Consider the following 22,852-nt stretch of genomic DNA (forward strand, 5'->3'; position numbering starts at 1 on the left):
ACTCATTCAGAATATGTAAGAAACTTTCATCTATCTACCTATCAATACAATGTATAATATATACAGAACCCTAGTAAATAATAGGGCAACTCAATAGAAAATAATATGAACAGATACTTTATGGAGGATGCAAAATGGCCAGTACATTTATTTAAAAAGAGTTCAGCTTAATTATTGGAGAAGTACAAATTAAAACACAATGTGAAATTACTACACCTCCCACCAGAATGTCTAAAATGAAAAAGATGGAAAATACCAAGTACTGGCGATGATATAGGGAAACTGAAAATTCTCATACATTGCTGATGGGAGTATAATTGCTAGGACTACACTGAAAAACTATTTGGCAATATCTACTAAATCTCAATGTTTGTGTATTCTCTATAACATAGCAGTTCCACTCCTAGATATACACCCAACAGAAATGTATACAATTTTTCACCAAAGGATATCCACTGGGATGTTTTTAGTAGCACTATTTGTATAATCAAGACCTTAAAACTCCTGGAAACAAACAGCCATCAACAGTAGGATAAATAAACAATGCTTCACTCACACGGTGGACTACTAAAACCACTCACAAAATTTGGCATGAATTTCACACATGCTAAGCAGAAGAGACTAGACACATGATGGATGGTTCCACTTGTATTAGTACACTTATATAAAGTACAAATGCAGGTAAACTGATCTATTCTGTCAGAACAGTGATTGCTGTTGGTGGTGGGTAGTGACAAGGAAATGGCACAACAGGAGCTTCTGGGTTTCTTTAGTGGGTTTCTACCTGCATTAAATGTGTTCAGTTTGTGAAAATTAATTCAGCGTGACATATACTTATGACACATATACTTTTATGTTTATATATGTGTGTATATATATACACACACACACATATATAATACCATTTTCACATTGTAACCATATTATAGTTTAGAACCTAAAATTCCTTGAGAAACTTCATTGACAGCTGTAACCCCGTGTCCTTTGTATGAATCTTGTGACCAGTCTTGGCTGATCTATTCAAGCTACAATGTTTTTTTCAATTTATTAAAAATTTTTTTCTCTTTATTTCAGGGCCCTCCTGGTCCAAAAGGTGATAAGGTAAGAAAATGTGTAGCAGAAACAAATTAAGTTAGTGGAAATCCATACTGGCATGACTTATACTATGTAATATTTTTATCTTTTTAATGAGCATTACCTACAGACTTTGTGCTAAAACTGTCTTCTCATTTCCAACTCTACAGGGAGAACAAGGTGATCAGGGACCTCGGGTAAGTTGTACTCTTCCAGTCCTGGGCAGAAAATTAGTTTTCAGCTCCAAACTCATTGCATTAAAATAGCCCTGGCTTCACAACTGTGTTTTGTCATGTGGTTTAGTAATGGCTGACAAAAATACAATACCACTTATAACTGAAATAGTCTTAATTATAGCTAATGTTTATATCTTGTTGCATTATCTTAACTTGATACCTGGAAACAAGAGACTCTTCAATAATTAGCCCTACTCATTAAGGGCCAGAATCACTACTAAAAGTCAACAACAATCACCTTTCCATTGGCTGTTAGGTCCTTCAGATTTGTACGCTCTGTTTTGTAATATAGAGGTCATGTGGACTCCTATTGAATTTTTCTGCAGTTAAACTTTATGTGCTATTGCATAAGTATGTTGTATTATAGACAAAAATATTAATGCATTTTATATTTTTATTTTTCATTGCAAGTTTGAATAATATTTTTTTGAATTTTTAATTCTTTGTAGATTTTTAAGCAGATAAAAGGTATAATATAATTTAGTATTCCAAGGAGGAGGGGCATTTTTTATTCTTCTCAACTGTGGCTCTTTCAACCATTATAACACAATGGTGAATGCTTTGTTATTACCTTGGTAGTGCCAAGTCCTCTGCTTCACATCTGTGCCTTATTACCCAAATGTTCAGACATACTGTTCCAATGATGTAGTGGCTCCGTGCAGACATACCTCTCAATTTTCTCATGTCACTATGCACAAAAGCAAGTATTTGGTTGAAGAGAGTCATTTTTTATAGTGGAAAAGCACATTGAAAACTTTCAGGTTGAAAACAGACCCTGTGTAGGCTTTTTGTAAAATGCACTCTGTGGGGTTAATTACTGAATTCATTTACACTGTAATAGAGGTTTTGTTGCAAAAGATGTAGTCAGTGCAAACTTGAAAAGTTTAAAGTCTTATCCCTCATGTTTATTCAACTAGGTGAAAGTTATGCTGTGATTTACTTTCCTTTCTATTCTTTTCTTCAAATAGAAATAATGATTATGCCTCAGAGCATTCTGTTTCCTGTGGTAGTTATTCTATCTGATGACTAGTTAAAAGCTCATCTCAGTGGTCAAGAAGATTAAACATTATGATATCTGTCATGGATGCAAATAGAATAGAATGATCATAACCTTAAATGGTTAGAATGTAGCCACTTACTCTGTATGTGGTGATTACTTCACATGGCATGTCTCCATGTATTGAGTATCATTTCTTTCTACATGCAATATCAAAATCACTCAACTTGCCCTTTCCAGGTAAGAGGGAAACTGTTTCCATTCTGAGAAATCTTCCTTTGGCAAAGGAAGTCAAGGGGTGGTTCACAGCTTAGCTGTCATCAGTATGCATGCAATTCTCATTTTCAAAAAGCTGTGTTGGCTTTCATCGTTCCAAAAAGTGATGATTGATTATAAAGCGAGGCCAAATTTTTAGGATGAAACCCGAAACCATGTGAAATTTACCTGGTTTCATGTTGCATTACAAACTAAGACTTGGACCAGGTTCTTCGCAAGTTTGACCAAAGTTCATGAACTACTTTAACAAACCCAGACTGCCTTTCATATAGATTTCAGCCAGTTTTCACACTGACTGGGGCCAACTTTCACACAATTCAGGGGCCACTTAGCATTTCAGATGGAAAGTGACAAAAATTGATACCATTTTCTTCTGGATTTTTCTTTGTATTGAAAGAATTTGGATTGAATTAATAATGCAGGATGAATCTTTATGGATAAAAATTTAAATGTCATGGGAAGTACATGTGAATGTGAGAATGAAAACTTATCAAATTGCCTATCTTTTCTCAGATTCCTAATTTAAAAAACAAGGCAGATCACAGTGATCTTAGAATTTTAATATAAGGATTGTTAGCTACTTATTAGGAAATTCACATACCAAGATAGAAAATGAAGATTTTATATTTCCAGAAAAGTCGTAAGTTAGTTAGAACCAGAAAACTCTTCAATTTTAATAAAAATTAACTTTACCCACATCCTCCATGGGCACACTATTCCAGCTGATGCTGACAGAGGCTTTCTTTTTTAAAATGTAGATCTTTGTGTTTAAATACCCTGTCTATTTTCACCCTATCATAGATTTTGAATTCCACTTTTTATTATTTGTTCCAAGTAATTTATTTCTTTCCATAATTAACAATTTGATCTTCAATCATTTCAATTCTTTGTTAGCTGACTTTCCATTATGGGATCTATACTATTTTCTTGAATGTGAGATCCTTTTTGAATTTTTGGATCCCCAAATGCCAGACAGGAATATATTAATCCATAATATGTGAATCAAAGGAGGAAAAATTTGAAGATAATATAGAAATTAAAAAGATGAAATTATCTCGAAACACTGGGACATATATTTATCAATATATATATTTGGTTTGTTTTATTGGAGGGACATAATTTAGGTTTGTTTATTTATTTATTTATTTTTAATGGAAGTACTGGGGATTGAACCTAGGACCTCGTGCATGCTAAGCACACACTCTACCACTGAGCTGTACCCTCCCCCATCCATATATATTGAGCATCTACCATGTTCCAGATACCATGCTTAATACTGCAGAGACTATAAATGTGTTAATTTCTCTTTCTCTCTTCTACCACCACCAAATTCAGCCTAGTAATATCCCATGCTCTTGATCACTGCAGTAGTCTCTCAATTCATCTTGCTTCCACTCTTATCCTGTACAGTCCATTTCCTAAACAGCAGCCAGAGAACATTTATGCTATAAATCAGATTACATTACTCTCTGATTTAAACCTTAGAATGAAATCCAAACCACTTTGCTTGGTCTCCAAGAACCTTCAAGATCTGGTCCTTGCCTACCTCTCCCTCATCTCACACTAGTCTTCCCCTCCACCCACTGCACTCCAGCCACATTGTCCCCCAGGTGTTCTTTAAATACAGCCCACTCCCAACTTGATGACTTTCCATTTGTTCTTTTCTAGTCTTCTTGTGATTGGGTTCTTCTTATCATTGAGATTTTATCCTAAATACCTCCTTGGTGAAAATTTCCTTATTCTAAACCCAATCTAAATCTGAGATTATCCTATTTTATTTATTTATTTACTTGCTTCTTATCTGTAAAACATTCTACTCCTCAGAACTTAACTCCATGAGAGCAAAGACTTTGTCTTGTTCAAGCCTCCAACACCTAGAACAGTAAGGAGTCAATAAATGTTTGTTGAATGTTAAAACAAAATATTATTTCATTATTATTTCTCTCACGGGTGCCTGAATAAGAAGACTATGTGGTTGTATGTTATATGCCTTAAATAGCTCTAAGAGATGCTAGATAAGTGAACATACTTCCACTTTAAATAATCACTGGAGACTGTAGAAAAGGTAACACTTGAGCTAGGATTTGATAAATGGGTAATCTTTAAAAGATAAAATGAAGAACAATAATATTGCACTTGCCAAGGAAATGGGTTAAATATAGAAAAATTGTATCATATATGGCTGAAATTTTTTATTGAAGTTATGGAACATTTTGAAGTTCTTGTGTGGTGGACAATAAGGAACAACTGAAGATTGTTTAGTATATAATTTGCTGTATACTACCACCAGACTACTTGGTGTTATTACCAAATGTTCTTTATGAAAATCTATATGGTAATAGTGTCCAATATGGAAAGAAGTTCAAAGAGACTGAAAGCAGGGATACCAAATAGGCCAGAAAACTATGTCAGTCATCTGGACAAGGTCATGAAAGTCTGGGCTATAAGGATAATATCCAGTCCTCAGTGGAGAGGTGAGCAGAGGGGATGGGCTGGCTCAACCTGGAGCATCAGGTATCATGGAGGTGCAAGCCATACTGAGCAGAAAGTTCAGTGGCAGAATGAGAAGCTCAGCAGTGGAGAGGGACTAAATTGGTGAGCCAAGCAGAAGTTCCAAAGGGGTCACCAAAACATTAGAAAAAAGCTCTGTGTTTTCAATGGTGTTGAGAAGGAAAGTTGGATCATCTCACCAATAGGGTTCACCACAAATACCAAGCAAAAACCTGGGCAAAGAGGGAGAAACAGGGACTAATAGAGGAGAAATCGATAAAAGTGAAATCTTGAAGCAGAAGGTGAGAGATGAATTTGATCTCTCTTGGATTTACATCCAAAATCTGTGACCATGGATGGAGTTGTGACCACATTACATTTTTTAAAAAAAGAAAAGAAAAGGAAAGACAAGGATGCCCACTATCACCACTCCTATTCAACATAGTCTTGAAAGTCCTAGCCACAGCAATCAGGCAAGAGAGAGAAATAAAAGGGATTCAAATTGGAAAAGAAGAAGTAAAAGTGTCGCTATATGCCAACAACATGTTACTATATATAGAAAACCCTAAAAGGTCCACACAAAAACTGCTAGAGCTGATCGAAGAATTCAGCAAAGTATCAGATTACAAGATTAACGTTCAAAACTCAGTTGCATTTTTTTACACTAACGATGAATCAACAGAAAAAGAAAGTAAAGAAACAATCCCCTTTACAATAACACCCAAAGTAATGAAATACCTAGGAATAAATCTAACCAAAGAGGTGAAAGAATTATACACAGAAAACTATAAACCATTGATGAAGGAAATTAAGGAAGACTTTAAAAACTGGAAAGATATCCCATGCTCTTGGATTGGAAGAATCAATATTGTTAAAATGGTCACACTACCCAAGGCAATCTACAGATTTAATGCAATCCCTATCAAATTACCCAGGACATATTTCATAGAACTAGAACAAATCATAATAAAATTTATATGGAACCATCAAGGACCTGGAATTGCCAAAGCATTACTGAAGAGAAAGAAAGAGGCTGGAGGAATAACTCTCCCAGACTTCAGACAATACTATAGAGCTACAGTCATCAAGACAGCATGGTATTGGTACCAAAACAGACATATAGACCAATGGAGCAGAATAGAGAGCCCAGAAATGAACCCACAAACTTTTGGTCAACTAATCAATGGAATAAAGACAGTCTCTTCAGCAAATGGTGTTGGGAAAACTGGACAGCAGCATGTAAAGTGATGAAGCTAGAACACTCCCTTATACCATATACAAAAATAAACTCAAAATAGATCAAAGACTTGAACATAAGACAAGATACAATAAATCTACTAGAAGAAAATATAGGCAAAGCATTATCTGACATACATCTCAAAAATGTTCTCCTAGAACAGTCTACTCAAGCAATAGAAATAAAAGCAAGAATAAACAGATGGGACCTAATGAAACTTACAAGCTTCTGCACAGCAAAGGAAACCATAAGTAAAACAAAAAGACAACCTGTGGAATGGGAGAAAATTTTTGCAAATGAAACTGACAAAGGCTTGATCTCCAGAATATATAAGCAGCTCATATGACTTAATAAGAAACAACCAAACAACTCAATCCAAAAATGGGCAAAAGACCTAAACAAGCAATTCTCCAAGGAAGACATACAAATGATTAATTGGAAAAATGAAAAAATGCTCCATAGCACTGATTATCAGAGAAATGCAAATCAAAACTACAATGAGGTATCACCTCACACCAGTCAGAATGGCCATCATTCAAAAATACACAAATGACAAATGCTGGAGAGGCTGTGGAGAAAGGGGAACCCTCCTACACTGCTGGTGGGAATGAAGTTTGGTGCAGCTGCTGTGGAAAACAGTATGGAGATTCCTCAAAAGACTAGGAATAGACTTATCATATGACCCAGGAATCCCGCTCCTGGGCATTTATCCAGAAGGAACCCTACTTCAGGATGACACCTGCACCCCAATGTTCATAGCAGCACTACTTACAATAGCCAAGACATGGAGACAGCCTAAATGTACATCAATGGATGACTGGATAAAGAAGATGTGGTATATTTATACAATGGAATACTACTCAGCCATAAAAACCGACAACATAACGCCATTTGTAGCAACATGGATGCTCCTGGAGAATGTCATTCTAAGTGAAGTAAGCCAGAAAGAGAAAGAAAAATACCATATGAGATCACACATATGTGGAATCTAAACACACACACACACACACACACACAAAGCATAAATACAAAACAGAAATAGACTCACAGACATAGAATACAAACTTGTGGTTGCCAAGGGGGCGGAGGGTGGGAAGGGATAGACTGGGATTTCAAAATTGTAGAATAGATAAACAAGATTATACTGTATAGCACAGGGAGATATATACAAAATCTTATGGTAGCTCACGGAGAAAAAAATGTGACAATGAATATATATATGTTCATGTATAACTGAAAAATTGTGCTGTACACTGGAATTTGATACAACATTGTAAAATGATTATAAATCAATAAAAATGTTAAATAAAAAAAGAAAACAAAAGGAAAAGCAGTCAGGGAGTAAAGTTAAAAGATACTGAGATGAGAATTCAATACAAGTCTTATAACTATTTGGATGTAGGGGCTGAAGTCGAAAAAGAAGATAGAGGTGAGATTTCTGGCTTGATTATTTATTGGTAGAAGAGAGTTAGAAAGATAAATGATAAGTTGAATTTTAGTTAAGTTGAATTTGTGATCTTGATGAATTATTTCATTGGATTAACGAAGCAGACAGTTGGAAACCGAGACTAGAATTCTGAGGTGGTGTCACACCTGGAGGTAACAGTTACATAGCTGAACTGTCACAGAGTAAGAATTGAAACCATAAGAGTAGAAGAATGGAGGGTGAAAGAGTGAAGATAGAACCACTTTAGAAATATCCACATTTAGGGAGTAGGATGAAAAGGAGAGTCAGAAAAGAGAGTGAGCATTCAAAGTAAAAAAAAGGACACTGCCATGTTTGAACAATAAAGCAGATCAACTGAAAAAAAAGTGAGGGTGGCCAACAAAATGTTCTTAATAAAAAGAAATTCACAGGGATGGGACCTACAAAAAGCTCTTGGATTTGATGTTCTGGAGTCTTGGGATATTAAGGGATGCATTGTGTTCAGCCGTGAGAGTGCAAGTCAGATGGCAAGAAGTTAAAATGTAAATAATAGGAAAGTTGACTATCTTTGAATATTGTTGATGGCATATGATTTAATGCAGAAGAAACGGCTAACTTTTTTGGCATGAGCTTTCTGTCAGTATACATTGAACCAATTTCAAGCCTACAATTTTAGGTATAATATAACAACCATAGATATCATTTGCTTTTATTCTACAAGACACTGAGTGTTAGAGTTCTGTAGATGAATGCATCCTGACATGAGAATTGCATTTCTGTCCTTGATTCTTAGGGAGACATCGTTACAGATTTGCCATTAATCTTCAATTCGTTTTTGCCATCAAACACTGCACTTCAGCAGTTCGGCCTTTTGGCTGTATGGTCAGGAGGGTGCTTTTTCTGTGCTGTCAGTTACCGTGTTCATGCTCAGTTTTCTTCATTTCATCCTCATAGATTCGTATTTCAGAATTTTGAGGCTAAGGCTTTACTCTGTATTCAAGCAGAGATTGGAGACCCGCCGTAAGGGAGTTGTAGGGGGATTCCTAGGCTGAACAAAAGTTGGACTGAGAAACAATACCTCACAAAATAATTATAATTGCTAATTACTGAGAGTCTTACAACTTGCAGAACATCTTTCTAGGTAAGTTACCCACATCATCTGTAAGCCTTACAACAGTTGAGCAAAGTAGATTATTACGGAAGAAAAATAGGAAAAGTGAATGCAATAGAGTGAGATGATTATATCCACATGGGCTGGGGTCAGGCTGGACAGGGATCAAATTCTAACTCTGTCATTCTCTGTCTTTATGGTTATGAGAATGATTAAATAAAATAATGTATGAAAAATCTGTGATAAGCCCTCAATAGATCATAACTAGCTATTCTTCTCAAGTTTCACATGAAGAATCTGGAGTAAAGTAACTTGCCCAAGTTCACCTAAGTTGTTAAGTGGTAGAATGGGATTCAAACCCAGCTCTCTCAGCCTCTGGTTTGTGCTTCTCCCAGGGGATCATGCTGCTTCCCTATCAGTAAGGTAGTTAGTATAGTCATCAACCTCACTGTGGAACACAAGAGGTTACCAAAATTTCCATGGCTCAGTTTATAACATCAATAATAGCAATAAATAATTCTTTGTGAGTTCTTAAATATGAACTCCAGCCACTCTATGAAGAGGTGTATTATTTCAATAGCTCTATGAAATAGATAGTTTTATTATTTCCATTTAATAGGTGAGGAAACCAAGATTTAAGAAATTTAAATATTTTGTCCAAAAAACAGCCAGTTAGTGGCAGAGCCAAGATTTGAGCCTCAGTACTTACAAATTACATTTCCCATGGACTCCCTCATTCATCCTCAAAAGTAACTCAAAAGTGAGATAGTACCACACATTTTAATATGACCAATTTTTTTTTTTCTGATGAGGATTGAGGTCATGCAGGTTAAGTAACTTATTCTAGTTCTTTCACACACATTTACCAAAAGACAATGCTGGGACTCAAGCACAAATGTCAAGCTGCCCTCTTTCCACAATGCCAGGCTGCCTCCAGATAGCTGCTATGACCCTTCTCAACTTTAAGATTCTGTGCCTCTGTGAATCAGCTTGGAAAGTCTGAGGAGCACAAACAAAAATAGGTGAATCATTTTCCTTGCAATCATGAAAGTCATGGTCTTTACAATTCATGCACTGTCAACCCTCCAGCAAACAAAAGAATGGATGAATACTGGTTAGTAACACCCTAGAACCTCTCTACATGGAGCGTAGGGAGACAGAGCAATGCTGATTCTTGTCCAAGGCACATCAGAACACCTGATTAGCTTGTTATAATACAGTTTCATGTCTCCCCTCAAGGGCACCAATTTGAAAAGTGTAAAATATCAAGATCCTGGTATATTTGCTATTAGTGATTTTTTTCTTTAGGATAATCAGATGAATAAAGTCTGTTTTCTGCTGTTCATAATGCTGTCATTTACATGGTCTACAAGGTATTTTGTTGATTTTACATTTATTCTGAGCTTCTCATTGCAAAAGATTGAAGTACATTTCTTGATCCATAACAGAACCCAAATGTCAAGTATAAACCACTCAGAACTTTTCAGGATTTTCCCATTGTCATCTGCACCCATTGCTACGATCACTCTCTTCTTTATGAAAGAGGACTTGTTGCCTAGTTCATAAGGGCCTCTGCCCTCATCATGAACCACAGCCCTGGGCTTTGATGTTAATGGCTCAGATTTCTTTCCTCTATCCTAGTGACTTAAAAACATAGCCTTAAAAATAAGCAAAGCTATTTTCATGTTTAATACTGTCTTTTTAAATTAGAATATCATTTTGTTCAGAAATTGTGGTAAATTTGTTAATCAAACTTAGGCAATAAAATGAACAAACATCATGAAGTTATCTTCTGACCATAAATTAATCTTCTAATCAGTTGGCTACCATCACCTTGCCAAATAACACAGAGGCCTGATAAAAGATTTAGTGGTTATTGGTCTCAACATCATCAGACAACAGCTGGTTTTAAATGAGTCCTGAGCTCTCACAGTTTCAGTAAGCCACCCAGGAGCTCTGCTTAAATACTTTCATAAAATTCTTTTCTCTTTCCAGTATATGCAAGTAAATTTTCATAACAGCTGGGACTATCCAAAACTGATAGCATCTTAAAAACATCTTCGGCAAGACAGATTAAGTTCCAGAAAAGGAAAGCATTTAGAAGTTTATTTTATTATCTTAACCTTTGTTAACTTGAATGATTAAACAGATTCTTTGGCTCTGCTAAAGCATTTAGGTCTGGATATTAATTTGATGTTCTTATTTACTTAACCCTTGCCTTTCTCTTTAGCCCTAATGAATACACTACTCATTCGGTGCTGAATGTATTGCCTGTGAAAAGGGAATGGCTATAACACAATGGAAAGAAAGAAATTGTGAGAAAATTATTGTAATGATTTCCAGATTCAGCAGAAGTTGGCATGGAAACAGCAAGCTCGTTAGAATTTGCAAACGTTCTTGTTATAGTTTATAATCAACGTTCTCTTTCGAGTGTTCTGTCATACTTCAAACCACTAAGAGCCAGGAGCATTTGTAAATTTGTCCTAATGTGGGTTAATTTTAAAAATAGTTTATTTTTGCAAACAACCATTGATGTGTAGACAATACTTCCCTTGGAATTCAGTGTTGCAAATTATATCTCAATTATTGCTTGTATAGCTGAACCCATTAAGGAAAAGAAAAAGATATTACAAAAAGTTGAGGAAGTGACTCTACCTATTTTACATCACTTTAAATCTTGACATGTTTGTCTAATGTAAAGTATTATGTAAGGGAATCTACACATATAGTAATCCAGCAGGATAAGCTTTTATACAAAATATTTGGAAGTTAGAGTGAACATTTCACAAAACCTTTATATTTAAAAAAGAAAAACACACAATAGGCAGAAGCCTGAGATTTGAGCCCTCAACTGAAAATTCTTTTAATGACCATAGATATATTAAAATAAAACCAAGATCCAACCCCAACCATATCCTCTGACAAAGAATTCTGGAGAATGATGCCAGCTAGTTTAAATAGTGGCTGGATTTCCTTTTAATCTTTTTAATGGACTGACCTTCATGTTAAAAATAGCTACTCATTATATTTTATGAAATAAGGGAAAGATTTCATTTGTCCACAGTTTTGTACTTATTGCTCATTTCAATTACACTGTTCTTTTTACTTATTTCACTTTTTTGTGTGTGATTTATATATCTGGATATATACCTTGTAGTCTTTTCAGGCTAATATACACCACTTCATATTTTTCTTGAAAATGAGTGGAATGAAAGATTTTAGGTAAGATATATATATATTTTTTTTAATGGTATATATATATATATATTTAATATTATTCCATTTATATTTCTTTGTTTTAATTTTGCAAGTGCTATTATCTGTGAAATATTTTCTAAATAAATAATTCCTTAGTAGAATAATGATCTTTTCTCAAACACAAAGTTATACAGATAATTTTATTCTCTTGTCTTGTACTTAAACAAGATAGTTTACGCTTGAATTCAGTTAGGTTTATTAATCCATATGATGTGGAGCTATGATTTGTATTTTTGCCTGCAACTGAAACATATAATAAAATGTGGAGGGAAAGACAGATGTGGGGTTGGTGATTTTATATAAGAAAGAGGAAATAAGCCTTTAAGTGAATATATTAAAATCTGTATTTGAAATGCCCCCAAAAATCCAACATCCTATAGTTGGTAATATCTATAAATAATGAGCATACTGCTAATAGGAAATACAGCAATTTCTATGCAATTTATGCCAACAGAATCCAACACAATTACCACCATTCTTTTTCTATCACTCCCAAATGCAGAATTATAGTTGCAACAAAATGTTAATGAGGTGGATTAACCAAATAGGAATGAAGAAAGTATGAAACAGTAGATTTTTAATGGTACATCAGGATTTGCAGAAGGCACTAGAATGCAAGACTGGATTTTTGATTCATCCCTTTAGAATGAGTGGAATAATGGCTTATGCATTGACAAATCATGCTCTGGGAGAACAGTTCCTGTAGGTCTAAATGATACGGGTCTCTGGAAAGTCATTTAGTGCCAGACAGCAGCATCCTTTCATAAGCATACCTGCACTAATGTGTCCAGCAGTTCCTTGTAGCAGACAGAGCCTGTAAATCACAAGTGGCAAACAGGACTGGCTTTGTAGGAGAAAGACGTCAGTGGCACTGTCCTACTTCACATGCTATTCTAAAGCAGCTTTGGAGGGAGTCAGGAAGCTTTGAGTTTCATTTCTTAGAAGTTAATTAAGTTTTGTCTGAAAAATGTTGATATTCAGAGGAACCCTTACTGACAACTATTATTTTACTAGCACAAGTAGACTTTTGAATGATAATACTAATAATAACAATGCAGCACTATTGTTTCTATATTCCACATATCAAGGAAACTTCTGGGCATTCTTATCATATTTTACTACCTTGTAGTTGATAAGAAAAAAAAAGTCCAAGTGACAGAGAAGATGATATCAAAACCCTCCAATGAAGGCACTCAAAATACCAAAGAACTAGGAGCATCAGGCTCTCTTGCTACGACAGAAACTATAGTTAGCTATAGGCCTGAAGAAATTCTTTACAATCAAGAATTAAGTTAGGGAAATGGTGGTGAGTAAGCAAGAGGAGAGAGAAATTGATGCTGCAGAGTGTCACTGCTGTTCTGGCTCGAAGCCTATGTGATGTGATGTGAACTAGCAGGAACTAAGTATAACCCTAGGAAGTACAAGGGGACAACAGGTGGCAATTCTTGCCTCATTCACCGTGTCTCCAAAAGAACACATCAGCCTGAATATTTCAAGTTCATTGGCAGGTGAGAAAAAAGGCTACAGGAGACACCACCAGATTTTTAATTAAAAATACGTTCAATTGTTTTTTTAAATAGCTTTATTCTTTGGGCCTTTCATCAGGCTTATTTTTAGAAGTTGAGTTAATCTATTTTTCTAGCCTATGGAAACTGTGGCCCAACTTTGAAATATCACACCCAAGTCTTGACCCCATCATGACTTAGAGGAGGACATCACCATGTGAGATGTCTGGATTGCTGAAAGGAAGTTCTTTCACTGGTGAAGCAGGAAGTACGGAATGCAGGATGTGACTGAAGGAGCTATGCCCAAACCCAGAACACACCACAGAGTTCCAAAACACGCCTATTTCTAAGTTACATGGGTTGTGTTGTTCTGTCTTTTTCCAGATTTACAAGTGGTTTCTCACATCAAACACTTGCTTTTTTCACAAACAGTTGCTGAAAATATTATACAGTATATCATTCTGTAGGTAGATGTTAGTACATATGCCATTCTCCTCAACAGGAATTACTCTATCTCTAGAGACAGATACATACACATATGTGTGTGGGTGTTGGCTTACAATTACACTGTCTATACTGTCTTAATGAAAGAGTTCTCCATAGGTATAGATTAGTATTCATGTCTACAAGACCTAAACAGGTTCCAACCTGAACCAACCTTCTCTTGTTTATACTCTGCCTCCTATTAAGAAAAGATGGGTAAATATTCAAAGCGATTTGTTAAGTTTTGGGAGGGGGATAAAATTGACATATCTTCCTTAACTGTTCATTTAAAAAGCATTTTTGTATTCAGTATGGGATTTCAGAATTGTTTAAAGACAATATGGATTAACTTTTAAAAATTTAGTGCTTAATTTTTCTTTGTGCATGACTTTGCCTGCAGGGAACACCATTTTCAATGTTCCTTAGCAAAGTTAGATGGAAATGATCACGGTGACGGTCCTTGACTATCATATCAGATTGACTCTGACTTACTGAGTAAGCTTTTCAACAATCATCTTTGAGGGGCAAATACATGTCTTGACTTGAAGATCAGAGAAAAGTTTGAGACCTAGTTTAGAACTCATTACCATTTACTAGCTATCTTATTTCTTTATATTTCTTAGTGGCTGAGGAAGCCAGAAGTTTCTAAAATGCCAGCACCAGAATTTTCTTTTCAGATTGTAAACTTTTCCATATGGAAGGGACTCAAACATGTTCCTGGCATTTAACATAAGTCATGGCAGCACCTTGTAACTTTTCAGCCTTGATTCTTCCTTATTTTTAATTTACTCTTATCCTACTGAGATAAGTTCTTTGAGAAGGTAAATGCTGGAAAGATTGTCAATCATTAATATAGTTTCACTGGATGTTTTGAAAATCGGAAACTCTTTTGTCTTCATTAGCAAGGCTGTTGATTAGCACAGCATGGGACACATCATCTGGCCAAAAGCTGCTAGCTATAATTTGACCACTTTTATTATTTTTAATTTCTTTGATATTATGTCTTGTTTAAAGAATTTATAATCTCTATGACAATCACAATAAGCTTGATAATGAAAATAATAGTAAGGAATACTTAACCTTTTTTTATAACATGTTATTTTTTCTCTGCCAAATAGGTAACTACTGTGTTTAAATTAAGAACTTCACCTCTTACACACACCACTGTCATTTTTGGCATAGATAAACATAAATTATTCCTACTTTGAAAAAGTGAAGTTTCTAAAGAATCTTCAGTGTTAGGAAATTCTAGAGTATAACATTATAAAGCCATTTTTGTTGCTTTTTGGCTCATTATAAAATTACTTTTCAGTCTCATAACCTTTTGTTTCATAGTCACTCACAATTATTCAATAATATTGTAAAAGGAAATGAATTTTGAGGAGTAACAGGAAGAAGGGAGTATTCAGAGATCTATTAGACATTTTGGATTTGTTCAGAAAATTAATGTAGGGATTTACAACTTCACCTTTCATTTTACACTTTTAGGCAGAAAAGTCAAACAAAATCGAAATGGGAAAAGCTTTCTATGTCACCAGGACAATGTTGAACTTTAATGCTGTAACTCTATACTGGTCTTTGTTATTACTTCCACTTTGGAGCCCTGTCGTTCTAATAAAATGTGTCAGAGAAGAATGCAAAGTTTGAGTCATGGTATCTACCCAGAATTTTATATAGTAACTGTTAAAATAACTCAAGATTTTTAGAATGTGTCAAATGGCATGTGCCAACAGGCCTGTAGTTTGAGAAACTGTCACAACTTATGTGAGATTTCTGTTGAGGGTAGAGAATAACTCCCTCGCTTGTAGCTGGGGAAAGGAAGTCAATGTCTTAATTTTTCCTTATTTTTGAAATGTCATACACTATTTCATACAGCCTTCCTTCTCTGTTTTGTTTGAATCAGTAATTCTCACAAGGCAAATTTGACGCTACAAACTGGTAGCCTGTGGACAGATTACAATAGTAGACACATTTTATTTGGCTCACCCAAATTACTTGCTAATACTTTAATATTGGGCAGTTTCATACAAAATCTTATTTTTTTAGTTCCTTTTGGAAAATCAGAGGCCCTGACACCATTAGGTACATATTCTTTATAATTTCAGTTGGCTGAAGATGGATGGAATCTATCTGCTTTAGATGGGGCATACATTCCACATTACACACAGTGACCCCCCCGCAGCCCACTTCAGTTATTTACATAAGTGCACAGTCCCTGTCAGCATTGGAGTTTCCAGTGTGTGAATTATAGAGATTAAGATAATTTTGCTTCTGATATTATGATGACAAAGTCCATCAAAATATGCGGACACAGGTAACAAAACAACGACAAATCATTTATCTTCTAGGAAGAAGACTAGATTATTGCCTTTAATTTAATTTACATATAATTTGTTTTAAAATTACATAGAATTCTTCTTGCACTGGTGATTGTCAATCTGTAGCATTATAGAATTTTTTTTATTAGTACACCAAGTCTGTTTAAAGGATAAATTAGGACTAGTTCAAACTTGATAGTTTTATATCAAGATGTCAATATAATTGATGCTATTTTTATGAAATATGAATTGTAAATAACAGAATTTTTGAAAAGTTACCCCATTGTATATAGAATAGAATAACAATTCAATAACATGCAAATAATATTTAAAAGATACATTTTAGCCCTTTAGTTATATATGTTTAAAATTAGAAACAGCACAGACATTGAAGGCTTGTTAAAGTCTTGCTCTTCAGAGTCATTCCTTTGAGGAAAAATATAGCCCCTAATTTCAGAATTTCCTCTAGGTTTTTCTTAAAAGCATGTAGTATGTTGGTTTATTACTTAAGATGATCTAGCTTAGACATCTATGCAGGTTATAGCCAAAGTTCATAGATATTTAGAATCATAATACAAATTTAGTTCCATATGTTTTTATTGAACCCAAATAATTTCCTTTATAATATTAGTCAGTATACTTCTAGAAACATTCATATTTTAAGGCACTCTGTATTTCTTCTGGGTTTTTGTTGTTCTGGTTGTATGGTTAGATTAATGGAAACATCTCCCCTTATAAACCCTTCTAAGGAAATTGCCCTTATGGAGCACCAATAAAAAAAATATGTTAACAAATTGTTTCGATTTGTCCTTTATAGTTATGCTGACAAATCTTAAGAAAAAGAATTAATTTGAGTCAGTATTATTTGATCCTTTGTTCTCTGTTTCCTCCTTGATGTAAAAATAAATTGAAAACTGATTTCTCTGAGTGTAACAAATACAGAATTTGAGGGTGTGGTTCCAAGAATTAAAAAAAATATATCATCAAAAGGATCCCATAAAGTAGATCATATTTCCTTTTATGGAAAAGAGTTGTATGCATTGGAAACATTTTTTTCTTATAGTGTTTTTAGCTGTTGGATAATATAGGAATGAAAAATTAACTTTTTATTAGAATTATAAAATCTTTTGGCAATGTCAGAAAGGGTTTCTGATAAATGTTGATTGTCCTATTCTAAAAGGGTGGTGAGGGAGGAGATGATATGGGTAAGAGAAATTCACTTACTGCTCTATTAAATTTTCTCTTATAACTGCAAAATAAACCCATTTTATAGCCAGCCAGTTGACTAAAAACTCATTCAGGGTATCCTAAGTTCATGGTTCCTGAGTTTTATTCAAACACCTTTGATGGCAAGGAACTCACTCTCTTGAAAAGCAGACTATTCTAATTATGGACAGTTCTAAATATTACAAAGTAATATAATCATTCATTCATTCAACAAATACTTATTGTTCCTTCTTTTGAATTAACACCTGCTGTTCTCTACTTCCTGTCATTCAGTCTTAGTCCATTCCTCTTCCACATGACAACCCTTTCGTAATTTTATAGAAACACTGAATGAGGTTCAGGGTTGGATTGAACCCTAAAGCCCTGCTTGTCCAAAACTTACTTCCCTCAACAAGCAATGGTACAGCATAAGCCTGGATACTCCCTGTGATAGTGGCGGTGGTAATGCTCCCAGGCAGTTCTGAGCCTCTTCAAATTAGCTCTCCCATCCCAGCTCACTTCCTCCTGCTCCCACCCCACCTCCTTCATCCATTCCGCATGTGACACTTACTTTTTTTTTGATGGAAGTACTGGGGATTGAACCATGCTAAACATGTGCTCTACCACTGAGCTATTACCCTCCCTCAAGTGACACTTTTGTTATCTTCGTTCTCTCCTGGTTGTTCTCTATATATGTTTCTATCTATGTCCTCCTTAAAGGGTAACTCTCAGAAATTAAACATATTAATTCAGGTGTAGGCTGGCCTAAGTGAGACAGAACCTAACTGCTTATGCTTCTGTTTATGTTAATATTGCCTGGAATTAGATTAGCTTTAAACCACATTGGCAATCATGTCATACGTTTATTATCAACTTAAATTCTAAAGTCTTTTTTTCCCATTGTTACTAGCCCTTAGCTCCTCAGTTGTGTATCTAGATGGCTTGTTTATTGGATCCAAACACTGGTCTTTAGTTTTATTCCCACATTATTACTATATTCCATCCTGTTGAGAGCCTCTCTGGAGTCTGATTTTGCCACCCAGCAATTATTACATCTCTCTTCTGTCCCATTTTCTAAAGATTTGAGCCATAGATATAGAAACATATACACACATCAGGAGAAACCATTCTCAGACCCAAAGTTTGAGAAAACTAATTCAAACCATGATACAATGTTGAGTGGAATAAAACTGAACATGAATTGTAGGACCAGTTAAGCAGTATTATTCAACCAGTTATAAATCCCCCTTTTTATTAGCTTTCAGTTCCTATTTCTCAACTTGGTATCTAAGAATAATATAAGATTTACATACCTCTTGCTGATATCCAGTTATATATGTACATCCATCTGCTAATAACCCTTTTTAAAAAGGCAGTAAGATTGTATTTTTAAACTTCACTTTTCAAAATTTTCACTAACAATCCTTTTAATAATCTATTCTAGTCTTAAATCAATAAAATTCTACCAAATTGTCCATATTTTGCAAGATTAGCCTTCTCTTTTGTTTTTTTCCTTTTATTATTTCTCTTGCTTTCTACAGTTTCTGAAAAACAATCTGAATGGTTTGGTAAATTCTTTTGTCAAATGCTCAGTATTTTGAAACTATTTCTTCTAACTTAGATGCTCAGTATTTTGAAAGTCATTTCTTCAAACTAATTTATCTAAAACTTAAGATAAGTTTTCACTTATAGTCTCTTCCCTTGGCATTTTATACTAATATTTGTGCCAGTTTTAATCCAAATATTTATGTTTGTTTTGTTTGACAGAGAATTAATTAGAAACTAAATAGGAACTGGCTGCTGTTGACTTCTTCTGTCAGTTACTAACATTGTGCTCTCAGCTGACTGAAGCGGGGAGGAAGGCCTATTCTTTTATTCTTCTCTTTCTGATTCTAACAGCAAATGTTATTCTTGGCCTTCATGTTTTCCCCGAGACCCCAAGGTGGCCTTAGTATTCCTGACACAGACCTTACTGTTCCAGGCCACTCTTCTATGTTAATCCTTACTTTAACTGTCACCTCCTTTTTCCTTCCCTTCCTTACACTTAGGTATGATAGTCAAAACAAAGGAAATACTGCAAGGAATAGGAGAGTAGAAGGGAAATTAAGGGCCTAATAATTTACAAATTTGTTAATGAGTCCTTATACAAAAGTCAACTCGAGCAATTTCTTTGAAAATAATTTTTTTCTTAGTCATATTTGTTTCATGCCATTTTCCCAACATTTAACAACTTTTCCAAACGTTTCACAAGTTGAGAAACATGGACAGTTGTACTGCTAATGTTTAGGAAGCTTCATCTCAACTGTAGGTAATGTTGCGAAGCTTCATCCCAAAGCTGGAAAATGGTATATTATTCCTCTTCACTTTTTGTTCCATAATTGCTGATACTCCATAGCACATGAGGAGAAGAGCTGACAGTGCCTTATGAGTAACTAAGTAATTCAATTTCAATAATGATATGATAGGCATACATCTTGTAATTCTTTAGTCACATATGGGAATCATAAAAGTTGAGGCTGATGAGGTGGTAGAACTGGTTACTTATCTGAGTATACCAGATGCTCCCTGGTTTTTAAAATCTAAACTTTGTTCTTTATGGGTACTGAAATTGGAGACCCACTGAATTAAAAATAAGACTGTTTTTATTTTGGAAACTGGACTATTACTTTTATCTTTTAAGCCATCAGAAATATTTTTTCCTTGATTTTGCTTATGTATAATACCATCATTTCATGGGTTCAAACACAGAATGCAGTTATTCACTGTTCTCTCTTTTTTACTATTATTTTCTAATAAATAAGGCAAACATTTTATTTAATGTTTATTAAGTTAAAGGACAATGTAACACTTTGAGTTAATTCTTAGAATCATAGAAAGAAAAAAATCTTGCTTTTGTTATATGTGGCAAGTTCCTCTGATACATGGAATGTTAAGTACACTTAAATAAAGAGAGAATTGATCCTACCAGAAATTTCAATTACAGCTTATTTTGAGCTCTCATTTTCAGTAACTGTCCAAGACAAGTTAATATTTACTCTTAACATTTCTGATTGGCTTATTATCAACTAATTATTTGAAATTGGGAGGTATAAAGGGCAATTTGACATAAAAAAAGAGTCTGAATTTTGTCAGTGTAGTTATTTCAGGTAAATTATATGTGCAAATGAATATCACTTTTAAAGAGTAAATATAATAAACATCCTAGCATGTTACAACTTAATATTAAAAATGTATAGCATTTCATTAAATAACGTCATCACCAACCACAGCCAGGAAATGAAAACCAAAAAGTAGAAAGTTCATATCATGATTTCTAATATCCGTATCATTATAAAGTTTAGATTTAATTGTACAGAAGTCAGGAAATTCTGTTCTGAGATTCCCAAAGAAACCATAATTCTGACATAGATTACAACAGCCTCTTTCATTAGGGGCTCAAATCATGGGACTCTCCCGAACGAATGCATCACTATGGGATGGAGTACTTCCTTTTCAAGAAGGAATTACACCCTGTTCTGCCCTTCCCTCTAGAAGTCCTGTATAACAGTCGTATTTTGAAGGTTTTATGATTGAAGAACCAGTGGTCTGAATTACAACAGGTGATTGATGCAATGAGAACTTGTAGCCCTTTTTTTCAAATGTTACGGCAACAAAATAAACTTCCTGCAATGAACTAACTGCATGACTTCCTTTCCGAAGCAAAGCCCTTCCACACTTGTCTTGTTTCTAGTTCAGCATTCAGAAGCGCTAGATCAGAGATCTTTACCTGGGGCCCTGTGGGCCAAATTGTCCCCTCAAATGTATTTTCGTTTGGACTATAAAATATTTTAAAGTAAATTTGAAGCGGGGAGGGCATAGATCAAGTAGTAGAGCTCATGCCGAGCATGCATGAGGTCCTGGGTTCAATCCTCAGTACCTCCTGTAAGAATAAATAAATGAATAAACCTAATTCCCCCAAAATAAAAAATTCTGCCAAAAAATAAAAATAAAGTAAATTTGAATTGGTAGCAAATGTTTAAAATATGAAGCAGTCATTTAAAAAACAAAACAAAACAAAACAAAACCCTCAGATTTCTGGCTTCTCTTGAAGCTTGTGAAGATGTAGCAGTACCAGATAGGCTCTCTCCTGCGGCCAAATAAATCGAGTCCTTGTTTTCGTTTAGCCCCAGCTTGACTTCTATTCAGCCAAATCTCTCCACTTCCTTTTGTCTTAAACCTGCTCCTTTATTTATGTTATCTGCCTGGTCCTTGTCACCATTTGAGTTCACTCCATACGCAACAAATGACATAAAACAGAAAGATAATTATAGGGCATTCAAACGTGTCCTAAATTGCAATCAATATTTTAGTTTCATGTGAAAACATGCAAAATTTCAGGGATGCTGTCAAGTCACAGGCTGTTTTAGTTTTGTGTAGTTGAACAGACGCTGGGAAAACACTAAAATTTAGCATATGGACTAAAGGGGGGCATTAGAGAATAGAACCAGTTAACCAGTGGAGGAAGGTACCTGGAGTGGTACTACTCCAAGTAACATTACTCTCTGGTGAACTCTTCCAAACACTCCTTTATCTTTTGTTGCAAAGTTCATTTTTGAAGACTTCCATTGTCCCAGAGGGCTATCAGGTGTTTCCTATGGGATCAAGTTTATTTATGGGGGAGGGTGAACTTCAGAGGTAGATTAGGAAATACAAGGATCACTGTGCACTTGTTATAGCTGAGGCCAAGGGGACTCTCACCAGCTCTTTATAGGCTGGCTTCCAGCCACTTGCCTCTTCTGTAGAAGGAGAAAGGAGGCTACCAACCAGGGAGCATGCCCAAGGAATTTTAGAGTCAATTCAATTTAATATCATACAAAGGAAGTTTAGCAAATATCCATTAAACCAAACACTGAAAAGGGTCTCTAGGGAATGCCAGGGTACTTCCACTTTTCTCCCAGATGAAGAAGGCAAAAAAGTTGAGCTTATGTCACAGGGCAAATGCCGATTTCCCCTTCGGTATAAGGTGCCCTTGTCAGCAAATGAATCCCCTGTTTGCTTCGTGCTATTCTTCCCTGTTCCTACTGTGCCTCCTCACCCAGATGTAGACTGCTTCCTTCCAGAAAATGAGTAGAGTCTATTCAAAGTGAGGTAAGCCCTTGACCTGGCAGCCTCAACTAGAAAGCACCCTTGGTTTTATAGAAGTATAGGTGCAAAATATTATTGTATTGTATGTTATCATGATACTGTACCATCTTT

At 35.0% G+C, this 22,852-nt stretch overlaps 1 protein-coding gene across 2 annotated transcripts in view; it reads left to right on the forward strand.

Moving 5' to 3' along the window:
* COL25A1 (collagen type XXV alpha 1 chain) overlaps positions 1–22,852 on the forward strand; it is a 409,478-nt gene that overhangs the window by 258,540 nt on the left and 128,086 nt on the right. For both annotated transcript variants that reach the window (XM_072972767.1, XM_072972769.1), the window contains 2 exons: positions 1,075–1,101; positions 1,245–1,271. In XM_072972767.1, coding sequence (XP_072828868.1) covers positions 1,075–1,101; positions 1,245–1,271 — 54 coding nt within the window. The remainder of the gene's footprint in view (positions 1–1,074; positions 1,102–1,244; positions 1,272–22,852) is intronic.

This window comes from Vicugna pacos, chromosome 2 (genome assembly GCF_048564905.1).
Source record: "Vicugna pacos chromosome 2, VicPac4, whole genome shotgun sequence".
In the NCBI taxonomy this organism is placed as follows: Eukaryota; Metazoa; Chordata; class Mammalia; order Artiodactyla; family Camelidae; genus Vicugna; species Vicugna pacos.